The 17,373-nt window shown below is 46.7% G+C and overlaps 1 protein-coding gene and 1 long non-coding RNA gene across 3 annotated transcripts in view; one reads left to right on the plus strand and one right to left on the minus strand.

Annotated features, from left to right (window-relative positions):
* Positions 1-4,858: 4,858 nt before the first annotated feature.
* LOC118291453 lies at positions 4,859-6,241 on the minus strand. The gene is made up of 3 exons (XR_004786670.2): positions 6,022-6,241; positions 5,301-5,465; positions 4,859-5,198 (listed from the first exon to the last, which is right to left on the minus strand). It is a non-coding gene; the product is annotated as an uncharacterized LOC118291453 (long non-coding RNA).
* LOC118291442 (rho GTPase-activating protein 21-like) overlaps positions 5,420-17,373 on the plus strand; it is a 65,027-nt gene continuing 53,073 nt past the window's right edge. The window contains exon 1 of one of the 2 annotated variants that reach the window (XM_047329756.1): positions 5,420-5,553. In XM_047329756.1, the coding sequence (XP_047185712.1) occupies positions 5,476-5,553 (78 nt within the window). In that variant the 5' untranslated portion in view covers positions 5,420-5,475. Of the gene's footprint in view, positions 5,554-11,917; positions 12,482-17,373 lie in introns of those variants that run through there. The other variant, XM_047329755.1, reaches the window with a different exon arrangement.

Here is a 17,373-nt window from a genome sequence, read left to right on the forward strand (position 1 = left end):
GGCTGCGCCGTTTTCACATGCCGCGGCTTTGTGGCGCTCCGTCGAGGGAGCAGAGGGCGGGGGGGGGGGGGCCGGCCGCGGGAAAAAGTCCACCGCAGGTAAACTGCGCTGGGAACAAAGGGAACAAAACGGGAATTGTGTATTTGAATGGCCTCACATCCGTGCATCTGACATACGAAGCCTGTGGTTAGGGACCGGGGGGCGGTAGGATTCGATTTCGCCATCCACGGCTCAACAAGGCATATTTATATTCTCCAAACCAGCCATTTTGTTGTTGAAGTAGATTTGGACATTTTTGGAAAATATGCTTTTCCAAATATGAAGCTACATCCAGCAAGTTTGCTTAGTTATGCTTCACATAAAGACTATAGAACCAGGGGGGAAACCGCCAACTTCGCTTTTTCCATATCTATAAAAACTAAGTCGACCAGCACTTCTAAAGATGACCAATTCATTATTTCTATCTTTTATTGTTAATCCGGATAAAAGATGGCTAGCTGTTAGTTTCCCCCTGTTTTAAATCTAATGCTAGGCTAAGCTAACTACCTCGATCCTGACTGTAGCTTGATATTTAAAAGATTACTGCGACATTTTGAGAACTGAACTTATGTGTTTTCTCTGGGAGAGTTCGATGAGAACCAACCTAAGCACGTTATTGCAAAAAGTTAGTCGAGAAGATTGATCCTACTTCCCTATCCGTACACCTGAGCTAGCTGCTGGTTAGCTTTGCTTCGCGCAAGGACTGGAAACTGAGAAATTAGCTAGCTTGGCTGTGTTCAAAGCTAAAATGATAGTCGATCACAGTCGGGGAAATATTCACAGTTAATTTTAGAAAACAGTTTATTTTCTGCCTGCTTCCAGTAATTCTGCTAAGCTAAGCTATTATCTTTAATGGCCAGACATGAACAATAACGCAAATATGACTGTTCCCTCAAAGGTCAAACCATTACCTTGAACTTTGATAACTTCAGTAGGCCTGTGTGCTTCAGCTGCATTTGCGATTTACAATAAACCATCCAGCCTCGGTTTATAACCTTTTGCACATGCATTCGATGAGAGTTTGGCTCCCGTACACTAAAAGATCACAGTCTTCATTCCCAGTTTGGAACTTGATAAGTTATACCGCTTCACCGACGCTTCTCGGGTCACAAATAGAAAGAACATCCCCTCCACACTGTTCATTGTGTTCCACTTATATAGACCGGCTGGCCGGAGGGGTTTGATAGATCGACCGCTCCTGGGTCCCATCCAGGCATCCAGCTCGGTGCCAGATCCACTTACACAACCTGGAGTGGGCAGCGATCCTCATCCTCTTAAAAATCTCAAACTCAACCGCGGCTTAGAGGAAGTACTGGCTGAACGGAGTTGTGTATGTTGTGTTCGATGGATGTAACTCCTGCCTGATGACGAGTGTGCGTAAAGGGGGCTGTTGAAAACCCCATGTCACCCACTTCACATGGAGTCATTTCCGCCTGTCGTAATCCCAACGCTGCTGCGCTTTGAACTTCATGTCCTTATCCAGCCAAACCTTTTCCTCTGCCAGAAAAGAGAGTTTGTAATCTTTCCCTCTCGCTGGCGAATGTTTGAGTCGTTCGGATTCTGCAGCCGCACATTTGGTTATAAAGGGATTTGCAGTCAACGTTGAATATAAATGCAACTTTTTTTGCAGACAGTAAGGTGAATTTCCTGCTGAAGTCAACAATAAACCATACAAGGCAACGCGATTATCATAACTGTACAGTTGTTACAGCAGACTGCAAACTGACTGCAACCCCTGAATGAGCTTTGTTCACCATCATTCATCGATCTAAACTCCTCTGTCCTCTTTTTTCCATTCATAAAAACTACATTGCATGCATGCCTCAAGTGCTTTTTCATTGAAACTACCCCAGAAACACAAACCAGAAAACTTCTTTTCTTTTAGTTTTCTTTTCTCACTCTTCTTTTATACACATGCAATCTGTAGAGTTGCAGACTGATGTGTTGTTGGTGTGAGGAAACGACAAGATCTCCATCACTGCTGAGTTATGTCTCCGATGCACAATTGCTCCTAATGTCAAATCAATACGATCCGCCTGCTGCATTAATAATGTGGCATGGGTTTGATAAACGAATAGCATTAAACGAATATGGACCTCATGTTTACCGTCTCACATAATGCAGAGTCCCACTTACATCAGTTTAAGTTGGCCATTGTCTGGATGAGAGTGCACCAGATCTTTAGACAATAGCTCCTCTCCGAAACCAGGGAAACCTTTGCCACAGTGCGGGTCAAAAGAGCCCCATTGTCCCATCCTCTATTGTGCCGCTGGAGGAGCCTGCAAACAGAAAACTGTCAGCCTTTGTCTTTCAGCAGATCAGCTGTGTGGCCCTTTTTTTTCTTTTTTTCATGCTCCGTGGAGTCCCATGTGGCCGCCATGCCCTACATGTCCCCTATAATAAAGTTAAGGACACTGCTGTTACAGTTGATAATGACTAGGGCAAATATGTTTCACCAGTTGAACATCGGAGCTCAGCATATGTGTGGCCCTCAGGTTTTTTTTTAATGATGTCCCTGTGATTTAATTTGCTCACTTTAAAGGTCTAAAAGGCTGGAAGTGTTTATGAGCCAGTGGCTGGCTGTTTATTTAAACGTATTGTGGTGTCACTCAAGTAAACAAGTAAATGTCCTGCATGCAAAATATTACTAAAGTACAGAAGCATCAAATGCAAAATCTATCAACAGTAAACATTATATGGAATTACCCTTTACAGGGATTATTTATTCTGCTATTTTATTATATAGAAGAATATTTCTCTCTCAAATATAGTGGCATATAAATAAATATAATAAAACATGACAAACTCTCACTCAGATCTTTTACTTTAGTAAAAAATATCAATACCACGATTTTAAAAAATGAATTTACAATAAACGTTCTGTATCGAAATCATCAGCGATTGGACTATAGTCGTCAAATACATAAAGTAGAGTAAAAAGAAGAATATTTCCATCTAAGATGTAATAGAGTAGTGTAAAATGGAAAAAATATAAAAGTGAAGTACTTGACTAAATGTTCCTTTACTTTTGTCTGTCTGAATACCATATTCTGCTGGTTTCCAGCCAGCGACCAGGATGGAGCAGCATCCACTCTTTTGGAAAAGTTATGTAACAACACTTCCAATTGGCCCGCTTCGAAATTCCAAATTTAAACTGGCCCTGCCATTGGATTATAGTCGTCAAATACATAAAGTAAAGTAAAAAGTAGAAGAGTTCCATCTGAGATGTAATAGAGTAGCGTAAAATGGAAATAATACAAAAGTTAAGTACTTCAATGAATGTAAAGTTACTTTACTGTTGCCCTCAACTAAAATACAACATTTTAAAAACTACAATTTGCACAGCAGCAATGTCTGAATTCCATATAACCAGCGGCCACTATATTGGAAGGGTTATGTAAAAACGACTCCGATTGGCCCGCTTTGAAACTCCAAATTTAAACTGGGCCTGCGATTGGACGACGCCCCTCGAGGAGGGCCAGCGGAGGAGGAGGGGCGGAGCTTCGGCAGAGCCAGCCAGGAGATTCGTCAGTCTCCTCTGTCGCTCGTCGCGGTGCGAGTACGCGTTACTTTTCTCCTCTTCCCTCCTCTCCCTGTTTCTGTTTCCACTTCTTTTTTGAAAAGCGTCGACCCGAGGACGGCTTCGGAAATAATGAGAGCGACATGAATGAACACGGCGGGTTTTTGATAACTGTCCGCCCGTGGCGAAGGGAGAGCCCCGCCGGAGGGAGGCTCGTCTGCCATGTTGGGTCTGCTCCTCGCAGGTACCGCGCTCCGCAGCCCTGAGGACGGACACTGAACATCCCGCACTGACAGCCCGTATAACCCATCTCCGGTTCCACCCGAGGCCTTTTGAACGGGACACCCCCCCCCCCCCCCCCCCCCCCCCCACCACCACCCCCGCTCCTCTTCCCAGAGGAACGAAAGAAAATGGACGATGTGTTTGTCCCGTCGCTTCGGAGTAAATGTCTGAATTTGTAACAGGTAGGTAGGTTATAATTATTATTATTATTATTTTTTTTAATTTTTGCGGTTGTTGTTGGCAACCTGTCGTCCGCCCGGTAACGACCACAAGGGGCTATTTCATGTCCTTCTTATTAAAGGGACAGTACACATTAACGAGAAAAAGACATTGTTATACGTAACGGTTCGGTTCGATTCGTGATGGCTCGTGTGTCCTGTGCCCTTTTACCTCCTCCTTTATTTGACCTGCACGTCTCATTTTAAAAGAAACATGTTGCCTTCCCCCTCCCTGCGTGCAGATCCCGTCAGGGGCGACTCTCATCCACCTGCCGTGGCTCACTTGTAGCCACACGCCCTCCTCGTGGACCACACTGGTTCTACTGCCCGTTCACAGGAAAGAGAGGGAAAGTAACTCGAAGTGTTCGGACGCGGCCCCTGTGTTGACCTCGGCGCAGTTTGTCCTCAACTATATTTTTTTGGGGGGATTAACAGAAAGGGACTCGATTCTTTTTCTCGATTAATCGAGAAATTAATTTTCCCCAAATCCCCAAGATGGTGTTTTTTTTTTGTTTTTGTTTTTTTTGTCCACACACCAAAGATGCTCAGTTTGCTTGTGGCAGAGGAGCAAAAGAAATTGGAAAATATTCACATTTTACAGTGTTTCCCCCACCACCGCCCCGCCCCTCCAACGTTAGTCCCCGCCCCCCTTGAAAAGTCAAAATTATTATTAATCTTTTTTTTTTGTGTTTTCAATTTTTTAATATAATGCCAAGCAGAAGTCATTTAAGGTCACTTTCCTTAAACACCTTATTCCTCATTGTCCCCCCCCACCCCCCCCCCCCCCAAACCAGTAAACCTAGGGGAGACACTGCATTTAAGAAGGTGAAGTCAGAGAATTGTGACTTTTATTTTCCATAGAAATCGGTTATCGAAATAGTTGGGCGGTTAATTTTGTAGTCGAATACTTATTAGGAGCTTGCAGGATTGTCTTAATGGCATCCTTCATGTCGAGTTCTGGACACTTTTTAGATGTTGGTTTGTCCTCGGATGACCAGGCTCATCGGGAATCTATGGACTTTTTGACATTTATTATTGGGCTGGAGTCATTTTTCCAGAGTTCATTCCAGGGCATCTCCTTGCTGTTCGTTCTTGCACAGACGTCAGGCTGGTGCTGGGATGCAAAAATGTTCTCAGTCCTAGTGGAGAACGAAAAACAATCTTGTTTTGAATGTCCTTACCCATCATCGGGCTCTGTGAGGTGCATGGGGACAGTGTGCACACATTCTTTTATCACTAACTTGTTCCGTTTATGTGTCCAGATTGCAGCCACTGACGGACATGAAGAAGGAGGACGGTGTGGATTAGGATCCTTTTTTTTCTTCTTTTTTTTTTTTGGTGGGCTTCATCCTCCTCACCTCGATGTGGGCTCTAAGGGACTTCTTCCTCCTGCGTCCTCCTGCGGTCTGAAATGAAATGATGGCAGCACGTCGGAGTGATTCACTGCAGGACAATGAAGAGGGTGAACACAGAGCCGTGACTCCGTCTTGCGAGGTAGGGTGGCAACACACACGGGGAGGGGAGGGGAGGGAGGGAGGGAGGGAGGGAAGGGGAGGGGTCCTCCTTTATGGTCAGGAATTGGGGGGTTGCTGAATTCAAATGTGGCAGCGAGAGGCCGGAAGATTTGACCCCCCAGTCCCTGGAAGGTCGGTGTAGTGTCACCGGGCAGAAGTGCTCCACAATGGCAGGATTAAGTGTGTAAAACGTAGGGGGGGGGGGGCGACGACGGAGGAGAAATATAAATGTGCCACATTTTCTAAAAAAAACCCAGACTCTGTGAACGCATCAATCCCCCCGCTTGTATCCTGTTGACACATTATGGGCATTTTTTTGCCAGATCGCAACGTCTATTTTCGTCACAGTGCCGGACTTTGTGCCGCTGCACTGTAGTGCCTGAGACTTGTGTGTGTGTGCGCGCGTGTGTTCGTGTGTGTGTGTGTGTGTGTGCGTGTGTTCACTCACTGGTTGAAACTGTCACTTGTGCAGATGAGAAGCTTCGGCGATGTACAGTCGCACTATTTAGCAGCTGTGGCTTCATCAGCAGCCAGTTCAAAGGTAATTCTCGCTTTTAAGAATACTTGTGACATGCACTCGCAGAGAGAGAGAGAGAGAGAGAGAGAGAGAGAGAGAGAGAGAGAGAGAGAGAGAGAGAGAGAGAGAGAGAGAGAGAGAGAGAGAGAGAGAGAGTGTGAGCTAAGTGTTGCAGCCAGCTGCCAGTGTTCGGGGTGATAGGGTTCATTTTTTTCTTCCCCACTCGCTCCGACAAACTGGTTAAGTGCACAAAGACAGTTTTGTACTTTTGCAGTGCTAATCTTGCTGGGTTCTGTTTTTGCAGGTCTGCATGCCAAACGCACACATAAATGGCACATTGTAGAGCTCATCCTTTTCCCTCCTCATCGAGCCGTTGCGTCAGCAGGCACCATCACCATCAGCATCATCGATGGTATGACGCGTGTCACAACGGCATTGCAGCGGTTGCCGTGTTTGTGGATTAATCCATCATCAGAAAAATGGCAACAGTGCGGCTGTCTGTGCGCCCGTAATCCTCTTACTGTGTCAGAACTGGCTGTGGACGGACGGCGTAAATCTTTGGGGGAAAATCGAGGGCGAGGGCGGCCGTGTGAGCAAACAGCGCCCGGGGGTTTATGAAATGTTTGACGGGGCAAAGAGGAGCTCGGATGAACAGGTGTCGGTTTGTGTGACCTGACTTTCCATCACTGATTAGATTGAGAACTCCAAGCTTTGGAGCGGAAGCGTCAACATTTGTATTTCTGATGCCCTGATGGGAGATTTGAATTTTGGTGAATCACCTGTTAGTCAGTGCCAATGTTTAACCTGATAGTTTAAAGGCAGGTACTATTTTTTTTTTATCTACTCCGACAACACAAACAGAAGATTTGCAAACTAACTTTCAAGCTTCACTGCTCATGGACCGCCGACCCCCCCCTGGGGACCGACGAGAGTTGAGACCCCAGGCGGAATGAGGCTCCCTCCTCCTCCTCCCCCCTACATCATCTCAGCTTGCTAATGAGGGACACTGTAGGCAGTGTACTCGCAAAATATAACCCCCCCTCCCCAGACACACACACACACACACACACACACACACACACACACACACACACACACACCCACACAGCCCCACACACCCCACCCTGTTACTGTCAAATCGACGGTAGCAACGCTGGGGTAATTTAGGCACAGCTGCCCCAGTCGTTGAGGGAAAAACACCCCACGTGTATAACGTCTGCCCCTCTCTCTCTCTCACTCTCTCACTCCATCGCTCTCTCCCCTCCCTCACATAGTTATGTAGCTCTACACATCTGAGAGAAACACTGTCGACAAAAGATAGATTAGATAGATGAACTTGTTCTCGTCAGTGAGAGCAGCAACTAATGATTATTTCTGTAAAATTACTTTGTCCGAATCATAAAATAGTGAAAAACTGGCGTGACATCATCAAAACGATGCGAAACTTGAAGATATTCCGTTTACTTTCATGAATGACGCACAGTTTTGACCCTCAAAATTACTTGAGTGATGAATTGATTATGTTTTCAACTGAATCAAAACGAATCAACGGCAAGTTATTGATAATCGATTTGTTGTTTTTTGATAGTCTAGGCAAAAATCACGAAACATTCTCTAAATCCCATCTTCTCTGATGTTTAAGATTTACAGATTTCCTCTATTGTATCATCGTAAACTAAATAGGTTTGTACTGTTGGTCAAACTAAACAAGACGTGTGGCATTTCTGAACCATAAATCGTTTTAATTGGAAAAATCAGCAGATGGATCGATTGTGGAAAATAACGGGCGTCGGTCTGTGTGAGCTTCTCTCTTCCGCTGGTTGTCTCTCTCTCAATGTCAGTTTTGAATTTCCTTTTTTCAAATCATGAACCTGAAAAAAACAAAAGTGTGCGTCGCCAAACCAAACGGAAAGAGAGATTGAAAAGAAGAGGGAGCAATACAGGGAAAAACACCAGCATGTATTGATTGCCACCATCATACATGTAGGGGAGGAGGAGACCAATGGGGTCGCTCTGGCTGCTGGTGATGCTCTGGCTCTAAAAACAGCCCCTCCCACCCACCAACACGCTTGTCTTTCACCCGTCCTCTATTCCCGCGTGTTTTCAGCGATGCTATATTTAACCCGCGGAAAGATGAATGCTGTGTGTGTGTGTGTGTGTGTGTGTGTGTGTGTGTGTGTGTGTGTGTGTGTGTGTGTGTGTGTGTGTGTGTGTGTGTGTGTGTGTGTGTGTGTGTGTGTGTGTGTGTGTGTGTGTGTGTGTGTGTGTGTGTGTGTGTGTGTGTGTGTGTGTGTGTGTGTGTGTGGAGGGAAAAAAGGGATCAGTGTACTGGAATAGCTGCTGGTTTTCTCCTGGATGTGTGAGTGTTGGTCGGGACAGTATCATTACGCCGGTCGGGGGGAATGCGACAGTGGTCAGTTTGTGCCGTGTAAGACGGGTTCTTTTTTTTTTATAAAAAAAAAAAGGAAACTAGGAGGATTAAATCTTTCCACATACATATCCAGCTGGACACATTTCTAGCATCAGGAGAAAACAGAAATTTCCAGTGTCGCCACCACCACCACCACCCAGCCCTTAATGAAACTCTCTATGATCTCACTTTTTAGAAAAGAAAATCTTTACAAAAGCACATAACAGTGCCTCGAAAAAGAAATGAGATAAGCATTTATCAGTGTTTAGAAACCATTCATCAGACGGAGCAGCGACAAAGCGATTTTTTGGGGGGATTTGCATTAATTTGCAAAGCAAATGTGTCTCGTGCAAGAGACGGCGGTTCATTCATGTTCTGCAAAACAAGACTGACCTGGACGTGAACTGGCTTCTGTTGTAGCGCACGCACACGCACGCACGCACGCACGCACACACACACACACACACACACACACACACACACACACACACACACACACACAGAGTGACAGTGAATATCCAGAGGTGCTCTCTCAGAGGGTCCCCCCCCCACCCCTGTGTGTGTGTATTTTGGCATCTCTTATCGGAATCAAACTTCCCAGTGACTGACGCTGGAAAAGACCAAAAAGGGAAATCGGTGCGTCCGACTCGAGGTCGACCATGCCTTCTGGATGCGCAGAGGGAGGGGAGGAAGGGAGGGAGCAGGAAGCAAACGAGAGTTTAACATATGGGCGGTAAAATTGCCACCGTTTTCTTTTTCTCCCTCCTCTGCCAATTGGCTCAATGTCACAGCCTCTTCTGCCTGGATGCCCCTCGGTGAAATAAAGGGAGGGCAGAAAAGGATGGTGAGGGGGGTAAGAGTTTGGGGGGGAGGGGGTTGCAGAGGCAGACAGGCAGAGCAGAACCAGTCTAATGCTCAGTGAGGCTGAGACGCTATCTGTTACACATGCCCAAGGCATCTCTGTCAACACTTGCCCCCTATCAGCCTCTATCTTGGGGCTCCGAGACATGACATACACTAGTCAGACGACGAGTGGTGTGTGTGTGTGTGTGTGTGTTTGTGTGTGTGTGTGTGTGTGTGTGTGTGTGTGAAGCGCTCAGTTTATCTGCACAACTCATTTCCTCGGATGATATTCTCACTCCTCTTCCGTCCTGTCATATTTTACACCCTGCAGGCTCTATGAGCCCCAGATTACGTCATGTGCCGTGCGGTCGGCTGGTAGATAACGAACACGCAGCAGCTATGTTTGAATTTTTCTCACATACATCTCAGGTGATGGTGCGAGCAGACAGACAGGGAGGAAAGTCCTTCACATGACTCCAGGAGGCTTAAATATTCTGTATTTAATGTGCCAGAGCATTATTAGGTAACAGGGTGTTATCAGGACATATCTTAACCCAGCGCAGCGTCTCAGTGTGGTTCGAGGTCTCGGCAGGAAACCACCTTATTTCCTGTCAGCATCGGCGGTGGAAAGGAACGAGCGCCGCGCCGACGAAGGAGCGATTTCATGAATGGGCGGCAGAGCCACAGGATTGAACTCGTCTCTTGACAGTAACTACAACCTGCCTTACAGTATCTAATAACTTCCTCTCTTCACATGACGTCCATTATATGTCATATTTCAGAGAGGGACAGAAGGTAACACTAACATCCATGAAACACGCGTCCGTGCTCTGTTTTGATTACTGTAGGATGGTGTGTGTGTGTGTGTGTCCAGGGAACGCTCTGCGATCCATAATTCGGGATTGATTGGATTGGCTGTGGGGTTGTGGGGGGGTGGGGCACATGCTTTTACTGTTTACTGGTCTATTCCTGGCTTGTGATGGAGGATGAAGTGTTGTGGCTTGCGACACATGTTGCTGCAACGTGGACTTCAGCGATGCCTGTAATTTCCAAATACAGGCATATTTATAGATTTGATGATAACATTAATTTAAGTCTAATTCATCTTATTTGAAATGTTGTTTATCATGTTGCACCACAAATCTGTATTTGGTTTTCCCCGACTCTTATTAGATTGTCGTGGCCTAAATATATCCGTAACCATTGTTGATCTCTGCGGAAGATTTGCTTGTTTTTAATCCCCTCGACTTCTTAAGCTCGTGTCACAGTCTTGTTTGTAAAAAAACGACGCTTCTGATGCTTTTCATTTTTCCAAGAACTGAGTATTTTGCCTTATGTCATTCTTTCTCTAGTGTGAAACCAAAGCAAGTTTCTTTTTTTTTTTTGCGTCTGTCTTGCTGAGATTGTCTTTTACGGGTGTGTTGATGGTGCGTTGTGGGGCCCGGAGGTCGTCATGTCTGGTCACTGAGAAGTGGCCTGTGGGACTTGGCTGACCTCTCTGACTAGACTGTGTGTGTGTAGCCTCCTGACCTGATGTGTCTGAACGATCCCTCACGTCGTCTCTACCCTTCATCTCCGACACGTCTCCCTCCGGTCGTTGCACAAGATTTGGTGCCTCTCATTTTCAAAGCCAGAGTTTTCAAAGCGGCGTGTCAGGCGACATCCTGTGGATCCCTGTTAGTGGAAAAAAAAAAGGGCAAACACAGGAGTGACATGTAGCAGCGCTAATGGAGTTATTTTTAAATATTTATGAATATCCTTAAGCGAACCTCAGGCTACTCCTCGCTGCTAATTGGTTTTGCGTTTTTTCTCGTATGAAGTGAGCGCCGAGCATCTCGCCGATGAAGCCGCCTCGCAGCAAATGTCACAATCACAACCATCTGGACGTCATGCGGCATCAAAGGGTGGAAGAGGAACATAAAGAATCCCAGACAACAATTTACTGGCATCCAGCAGTTTTCCCTAATTCTCCCCTCCTCGCGTGATTTCCGGGGCATTCTTTCCTCCCTCAAAAGTTTTGATTTCCTCGGCGTCCCGCGGCGAGCGGAAGTCTTTAACTGGACGTCCGTTTACTTCAGAGGAGCTAACTTCCGAGGCGGTGGGGGCTGCGGCACTCCTCCTTCGTTGTCAATGAGTCTTCCTCCTCCTGCAAAGCAGACTGATGCTCTCTCTTTTTGCTGAACAAGGAGGAATAAGTTGCGCTGCGCAGCATCCCGCGGTAGCAGCAAAATGCTAATTCAGTCAGGTATGGAGCCTGCACAGTCTCCTCTGTAGCTTTCCACAAGACCCAGCGACAACCTCTCGGAGTGTTACACCTCTGCTTGTTCTTGACTCTTGTCCTGGAAAGGCAGAGACAGAAGAGAGCGGGGGAATCGTTCTGGTCCCTGCTTCTCTCTTGCATCTCGGCCAGCCAGAGATGCATGTAGATTTAGTCTGAGCCGCTCCGGCTGCCTCCGCCTGGTACCGCTGCAGAGACGAGCGCGGCGAGGCACCGTCTGTCGGGGACGAGACACCATCACAGGAAGAGAGGCGGAAGGAATAAAAAAAAAAAAAAGAGAGGGACGGGTCCCAAAACGCAGAGGCAGACGACGAGAATAAGTGCAGGCTGCGCCATCGTCTTTTTAACCTCCTCTTCTTCAGGACAGTCTGCATTTTGCTGCGTAACCATGGTGACACCTCTCCTGCACATCAATACCTAGGTGGGACTGCTGGTAACTCTCTCTGCTGCTGCTGCTCTCCTCTCTTAGGACGGCTGGGTTTTTTTTGGTACGAGATGATTCCCTAGGATTCTGTGTGCAGCAGCGTGGATCATTAACACGTGGTTAATGAAGCGCGACTGGCGGCGGTGGCCGCGGCTGACGGGATGCCCGCTGAGCTCGCAGATGGGCACGGAGATGCACCCTTCTGCTGATGATTCCCTCCTCGTACCCTCGTCACTGTCAAGGTGGCACCGATGAGCGTGGCCGGCAGCAGGGTGCCACCGGGCACAGCAGGGGTTTAGCTGAGGGGTGGGTGTCTGGGGCAGCTTGGACCCCCTCATTTAAATGATGTGAGATGGCTCATCTCAAAGTTCTCGACTGTATGATTCACAACAACTGGAGCCGGATCTGCGATCTGTACTGCGCCTGGAATAATCAGGTCAGTTTGCCCTCTGTGTTTTTAAGATTTAAGAATTTATATATGAGCATTTAATTGGTAGTAATAGCAGGGCTTGTCAGGAAACGCAAATGTCCCTGGTTCTCCAAAAACCAAGCCGACCTATTCTCCTTACAGTCAGTATTTTTGGATGTGCAACATATCTTGTTTTCGATCCGAGGATTTTGTTCACCTCTCCTCGCCGCCTCCTCTTTTTTTTTTATCAGCTCGCCTTCGCTTTCTGTTCCCTGTTGCTCCCTCGAGTTCTCCAGGAAAGGCATCCCTGACATCCCCCGAGTATTAATAGCCGGCATTCATTCAGTAGCGCAGCGTGGAAATGGGAGACCGTGGCGCGCTCGGCATGCTGACCTCCGAGTGTCCCCGTCCCTCGCAAACGAGTCCCTCACGCTGCTTTCGGTGGCCGCGACTCTGAACTCTTAGGAAACGAATGTCATCGAGAGATTAGACGAGTGATTCTTGGACTAAAAACTCTTTCTCTCTCTTCTAGTTTCCGAGATGTTGTCAGTGAATGTCCGTATCATATTGACCTCAGTTGTCAGACTTGGATCAAAGGCTGGTTGGTTAAAATCCACTGGCATCTGGCCTCTTTTAATAGGATGACATGTTAAGTACAAGGGTGCAAAGGTCGAAGCCCCTTTTGCGCTGACGTATGTGCACTTGCATCTGAGCGTTATGAATCTGTTCCCTCTGTCATACACGACTCTTTGTGGTGCCATCCTGTATGTGTCCGTTGTCCGTGCACGCACAGAAGTCAACTTGGCACCAGCGCTAACACTCCATTTCTCTGACATGCTATTTTTCGCGATTTTCACTGGACACTCGCACAGACGGCTCATTGTTTTCAGGCACCACCATCACTCTCACCCTCCCCTTTTTCATTTTGCCATGGAATGTCTGATGCGAGGACTAAAGAAGTCTTGCCGTGTAGAGCAATGCGGCGGCAGCGCTGCTCTCTGGCCTGCCGCCCCTTTCTCCTAATTTAATTTTAGCAGTGCTGAAATTTGTTTGTGTCCCTCCCAAGCCTAACTGATAGGCCTCTGTTTCCCGGAGAGCCTCCACTGTCCTGGAACGCTCAAAATGGCCTTTGTGCACCAGCAGCGCAGCACAGAGGCCTCATGAAATATTCACAGGCCAACACCTGGTATGAGACAGGAGCTGGGGGAATCGACGAGACTGTCGCCGATGACTACGAGGCCACGGCTCTATTAATATGTCGGCCTCCCAAAGATATTAGTTTTTTTAAGGTGCGTTCATACCAGACGCAAATAATTTTGTGCAATGAGATCACATACACAGCAGAGCTGCAACAATTAATCGATTAGCTATCTACTATTAAATTAATCGCCAACTATTTTGATAATTGATTAATTGCTTCAAGTAGTTTTTATGGAAAAAAACGTCAATAATTCTCTGATTTCAGCTTTCTGTGACTAAATATATTTGGCGTAAGGACAAAACAAAACTTCATCTTGGTGGTTTATCATTAGTTTGTCGAGATCTTCCTGATGTCGCTTGACGTCTGTGTCCGACAGAGAACGGGCGGATATTCTCGGGTTGTATTTACTGGCGCGAGTAAATATAAATGATCCTCCAGGCCAAACTTGCCCGTCTGGGTTGAACGCAACATTAGAATTTTATCGTCGGTAACAATACTAATCATTCAAGTCTGAACAAAAAAAAAGATGGAAATAAACATTATTCATAGATGGCATCATTCCCTCTCCACTTTGTTCTGAAGAGTCACTTTCACATGACATGGTGGGGGTTAAACTACAGAGTCTGTGTGTCAGGAGGCGCACTGTCAATCCTCAAAGAGCAACCAGGATTAATAATTCATACAAGAGGACACCAATTATACCGGGCCTTGCTCGCGTCTGGGAGCGGGGGGACCCTGGGGACTCTAATTGGCCCACCTGCTCTCTGTCTCAGGGAGGGGTTATCTGAGGTGCAGGGATGGATGCATGAAACGATGTATGTCCTCTCTCTTTGTTTGGATGCCCCCGGCTCAGAGCTTTTTTAACGTGGGGGTGGTGCCTTCATCCTCCTCCGCTGACATCCCTGTAGTGATGGACCACACCCAACACAGCAGGACGGGCTTCCCACGTGCCCCTTTTATGCTCTGTCTGACTTTTATTTATTTATTTAAAAGGCACGAAATTAATTACATTTTCCTGTTCATAAAACTAATTGATTGGCTCATTGTTTCAGCTCTAGACTGAATATATTTACGTACCGTGCGATACACAGTGAGGTTGCTTGATTGGGAAATCTGAAAGTGCGTTTGTGAAATGATCAATTATTGCCCGATGAAGGCACAGAACAACAATTCAAGCTGCTAATCATTTCTTAGCAAAAGTGCCAAAAAATATTCCTTGTTTCAAGCAACCAAGAAGTGCAATTTCGTTGTCTGGTCTCTCTCTTTCTGTCCGTCCGTCCCTTTTCTCTCCTCTCTCTCCTTGCCTCTGTTTCTCCTTTGTGGCGAGGAATTCCAGGCTGATGGCCCACACAATTGCCTCCGTCCATTAGCATATGAAAGCGGCCGAAGGGCAGCAACCGCGGCGGGGAATAAAAGGGAAGGGCGAAGAAGAAGAAGAAGAAGAAGAGCGTCGTAAAAAAAACCTTCCCAGATCAGTCCCGCAGCAGAGATCTGTCCTTTAATCAGCCTCATGCTAGCAGCACATGTGGCACACAATTCCCTGAGTTAGTCTGCTCTTTCTTTATGTACATGGCTGGAAACTTACAGGCTTGTCTTTTCTATTCACGGGGTTGGCCTCATCGCAAGATGTCCAAACCTCCATGGCGATATCGCTCGCTCTCTCAGGTGGAAAATCGATTAATCCAAAGGATTTGCTCCACTGTCGTGAGAACTTAATTTTGGATTTGGATTTTATTCACGGCACTGTGAGGCTAAAAAAAAAAGAAGAAAATATTCTGCACTTAAACATAGAGAACAATAGGAGAATGAGAGGAAAGCAACAGTATGTTGATTTGTTACTTTTTTATTCCCTTTATTATTTGATTCAGATCTTCAAAAAAGTTATACCTAAAAAGTTTGTGTGAGACAGGAAGTAAAGACATATCAAACACGACAATGCAGAGGATTTTTCACTTTTTGGTTGTGAAAAAAACTGCCCCAACTTGGATTAAAAAAAACCCCCAAAAAACAAGCGGGAAAGATTCATGAATTCCTCCTGGACCAATGTAAAAGCATGTGTTGTGTCAGCGAGTTAAGACTTACTCAGGCATTAAACCCTGATGTAATACCCCCCGCTGAGGCAGGTTAATGTTTATACACCGAGGGCAGCTTTTTAAGATCCATGACCTGAGACACACGAACCTCTCTCGCTTTGCACCTCAAGGCATTTCGTCAGGATCCCGTCACAAGTCAGCACTTATTAGAAACATGCGCTTTGGTCCGGTTAATCTACACAATGTACAATGATTCATAGGAGGACTATGAATGTGTGGTGGTATAAAAAATACGAAAAAGGTAACATTGTCCGAATGCCAAAGATTGTACATCAGCTTGTCCTATTTGTCTCGCTCACAAAAAATAGGTCACATGTGATGAACACAAGAGTTTCCCCTCCTGCGGCCACTTTGTGTTGCGTCATTGTCACAACATGTGAGTTTTTCACCATCGCGGAGCAGTTCAGCTGATTCCTGTAGTGAAAAAAGGGGCGGCGGAAACAGAATGCTGATTCACCCCACCTAACCCACTCCCCCTCCCCACACAGAGACATAATCCCCGACCACGGATGTGCTGCAGTGCACAACAGTGCAGCAATGCTCGAGGTTACTCGGGACGTGGCAGAATTTGCAGTTAACGAGTCACCAAGCCCATGGGGACTGGAGGGCTCAGCTCAACAAAACCAAGAAAACGCCCTTGTCCTTGGGAGTGTAACCTTGGTAACACGGTGAAGGAAAGCACATGATATATCGAGCATGTTATTCTTGTCAGTCAGAGGAACGGGGGGAGATGAAGAGAGGGATGTGAGTAAGATGCAGCTGGACGCTGCCGAGTCTCCTCGGCGCAAGTTGATGAAAAACCCGGCTCAGAGAAGATGCAGCTCTCTCTTTGGTGCAATGCAGACACCAGGGCTGGGTGGGAGGAGCCTCGTCTGTGGGTGGAGCTGCATGAGCATACGTGTGTGTGTGTGTGTGTGTGTGTGTGTGTGTGTGTGTGTGTGTGTGTGTGTGTGTGTGTGTGTGTGTGTGTGTGTGTGTGTGTGTGTGTGTGTGTGTGTGTGTGTGTGTGTGTGTGTGTGTGTGTTGTTTTCACCTACAAGTGTTCACACACTGGGTCTCTGGAGGTGAGGTTGTAAAAATATCACTGTGACAGTGGAGGAGAAAAAGGGGTTGCTGTGGTGATTTGTGTTTGTTTTCTCATTATTTAAATGCCGGAAACCACAAACTCGAAACCGCGGCGTTTACAGCGCGTCTCAAAACTCCATCAGCCTAAGAGCAGTTACGTCATGCGAGGCAGTCGGAGGGTGGAGCCGCGGGGGGGGAGAATCCCTCTGCAGAGCCTTGACAGAGAATCCACAGATCACCCGTGTGTGTCGGTCATCGTCTCTACACTCTGCTCTCAGGATAAACCCCTTTTTTTTTCTGTCTCTTCCTTCACCCTCTCATTTCTCATGTACCGTAGCTGATGGAGGAGTCCGTAACTGCAGGGGTAGGAATAGTTTGAGCAGTAGTCCCACCGTCATGTCCTTCTCCTCACCTTCCAACTCTTTAATAACAGCCGCACCCCCCCCCCCACGTAGCCAGCAGGCATCACAGCAAAGCGCGTGTTAATTGGCCGCCTGGTCAGTGCCAGAGCATGTGATTGGCCCAGGAAGCGATACAGACATTGATGATGATTCTCTCTG

The sequence above is a fragment of the Scophthalmus maximus genome, chromosome 21 (assembly GCF_022379125.1).
Source record: "Scophthalmus maximus strain ysfricsl-2021 chromosome 21, ASM2237912v1, whole genome shotgun sequence".
NCBI lineage: Eukaryota > Metazoa > Chordata > Actinopteri > Pleuronectiformes > Scophthalmidae > Scophthalmus > Scophthalmus maximus.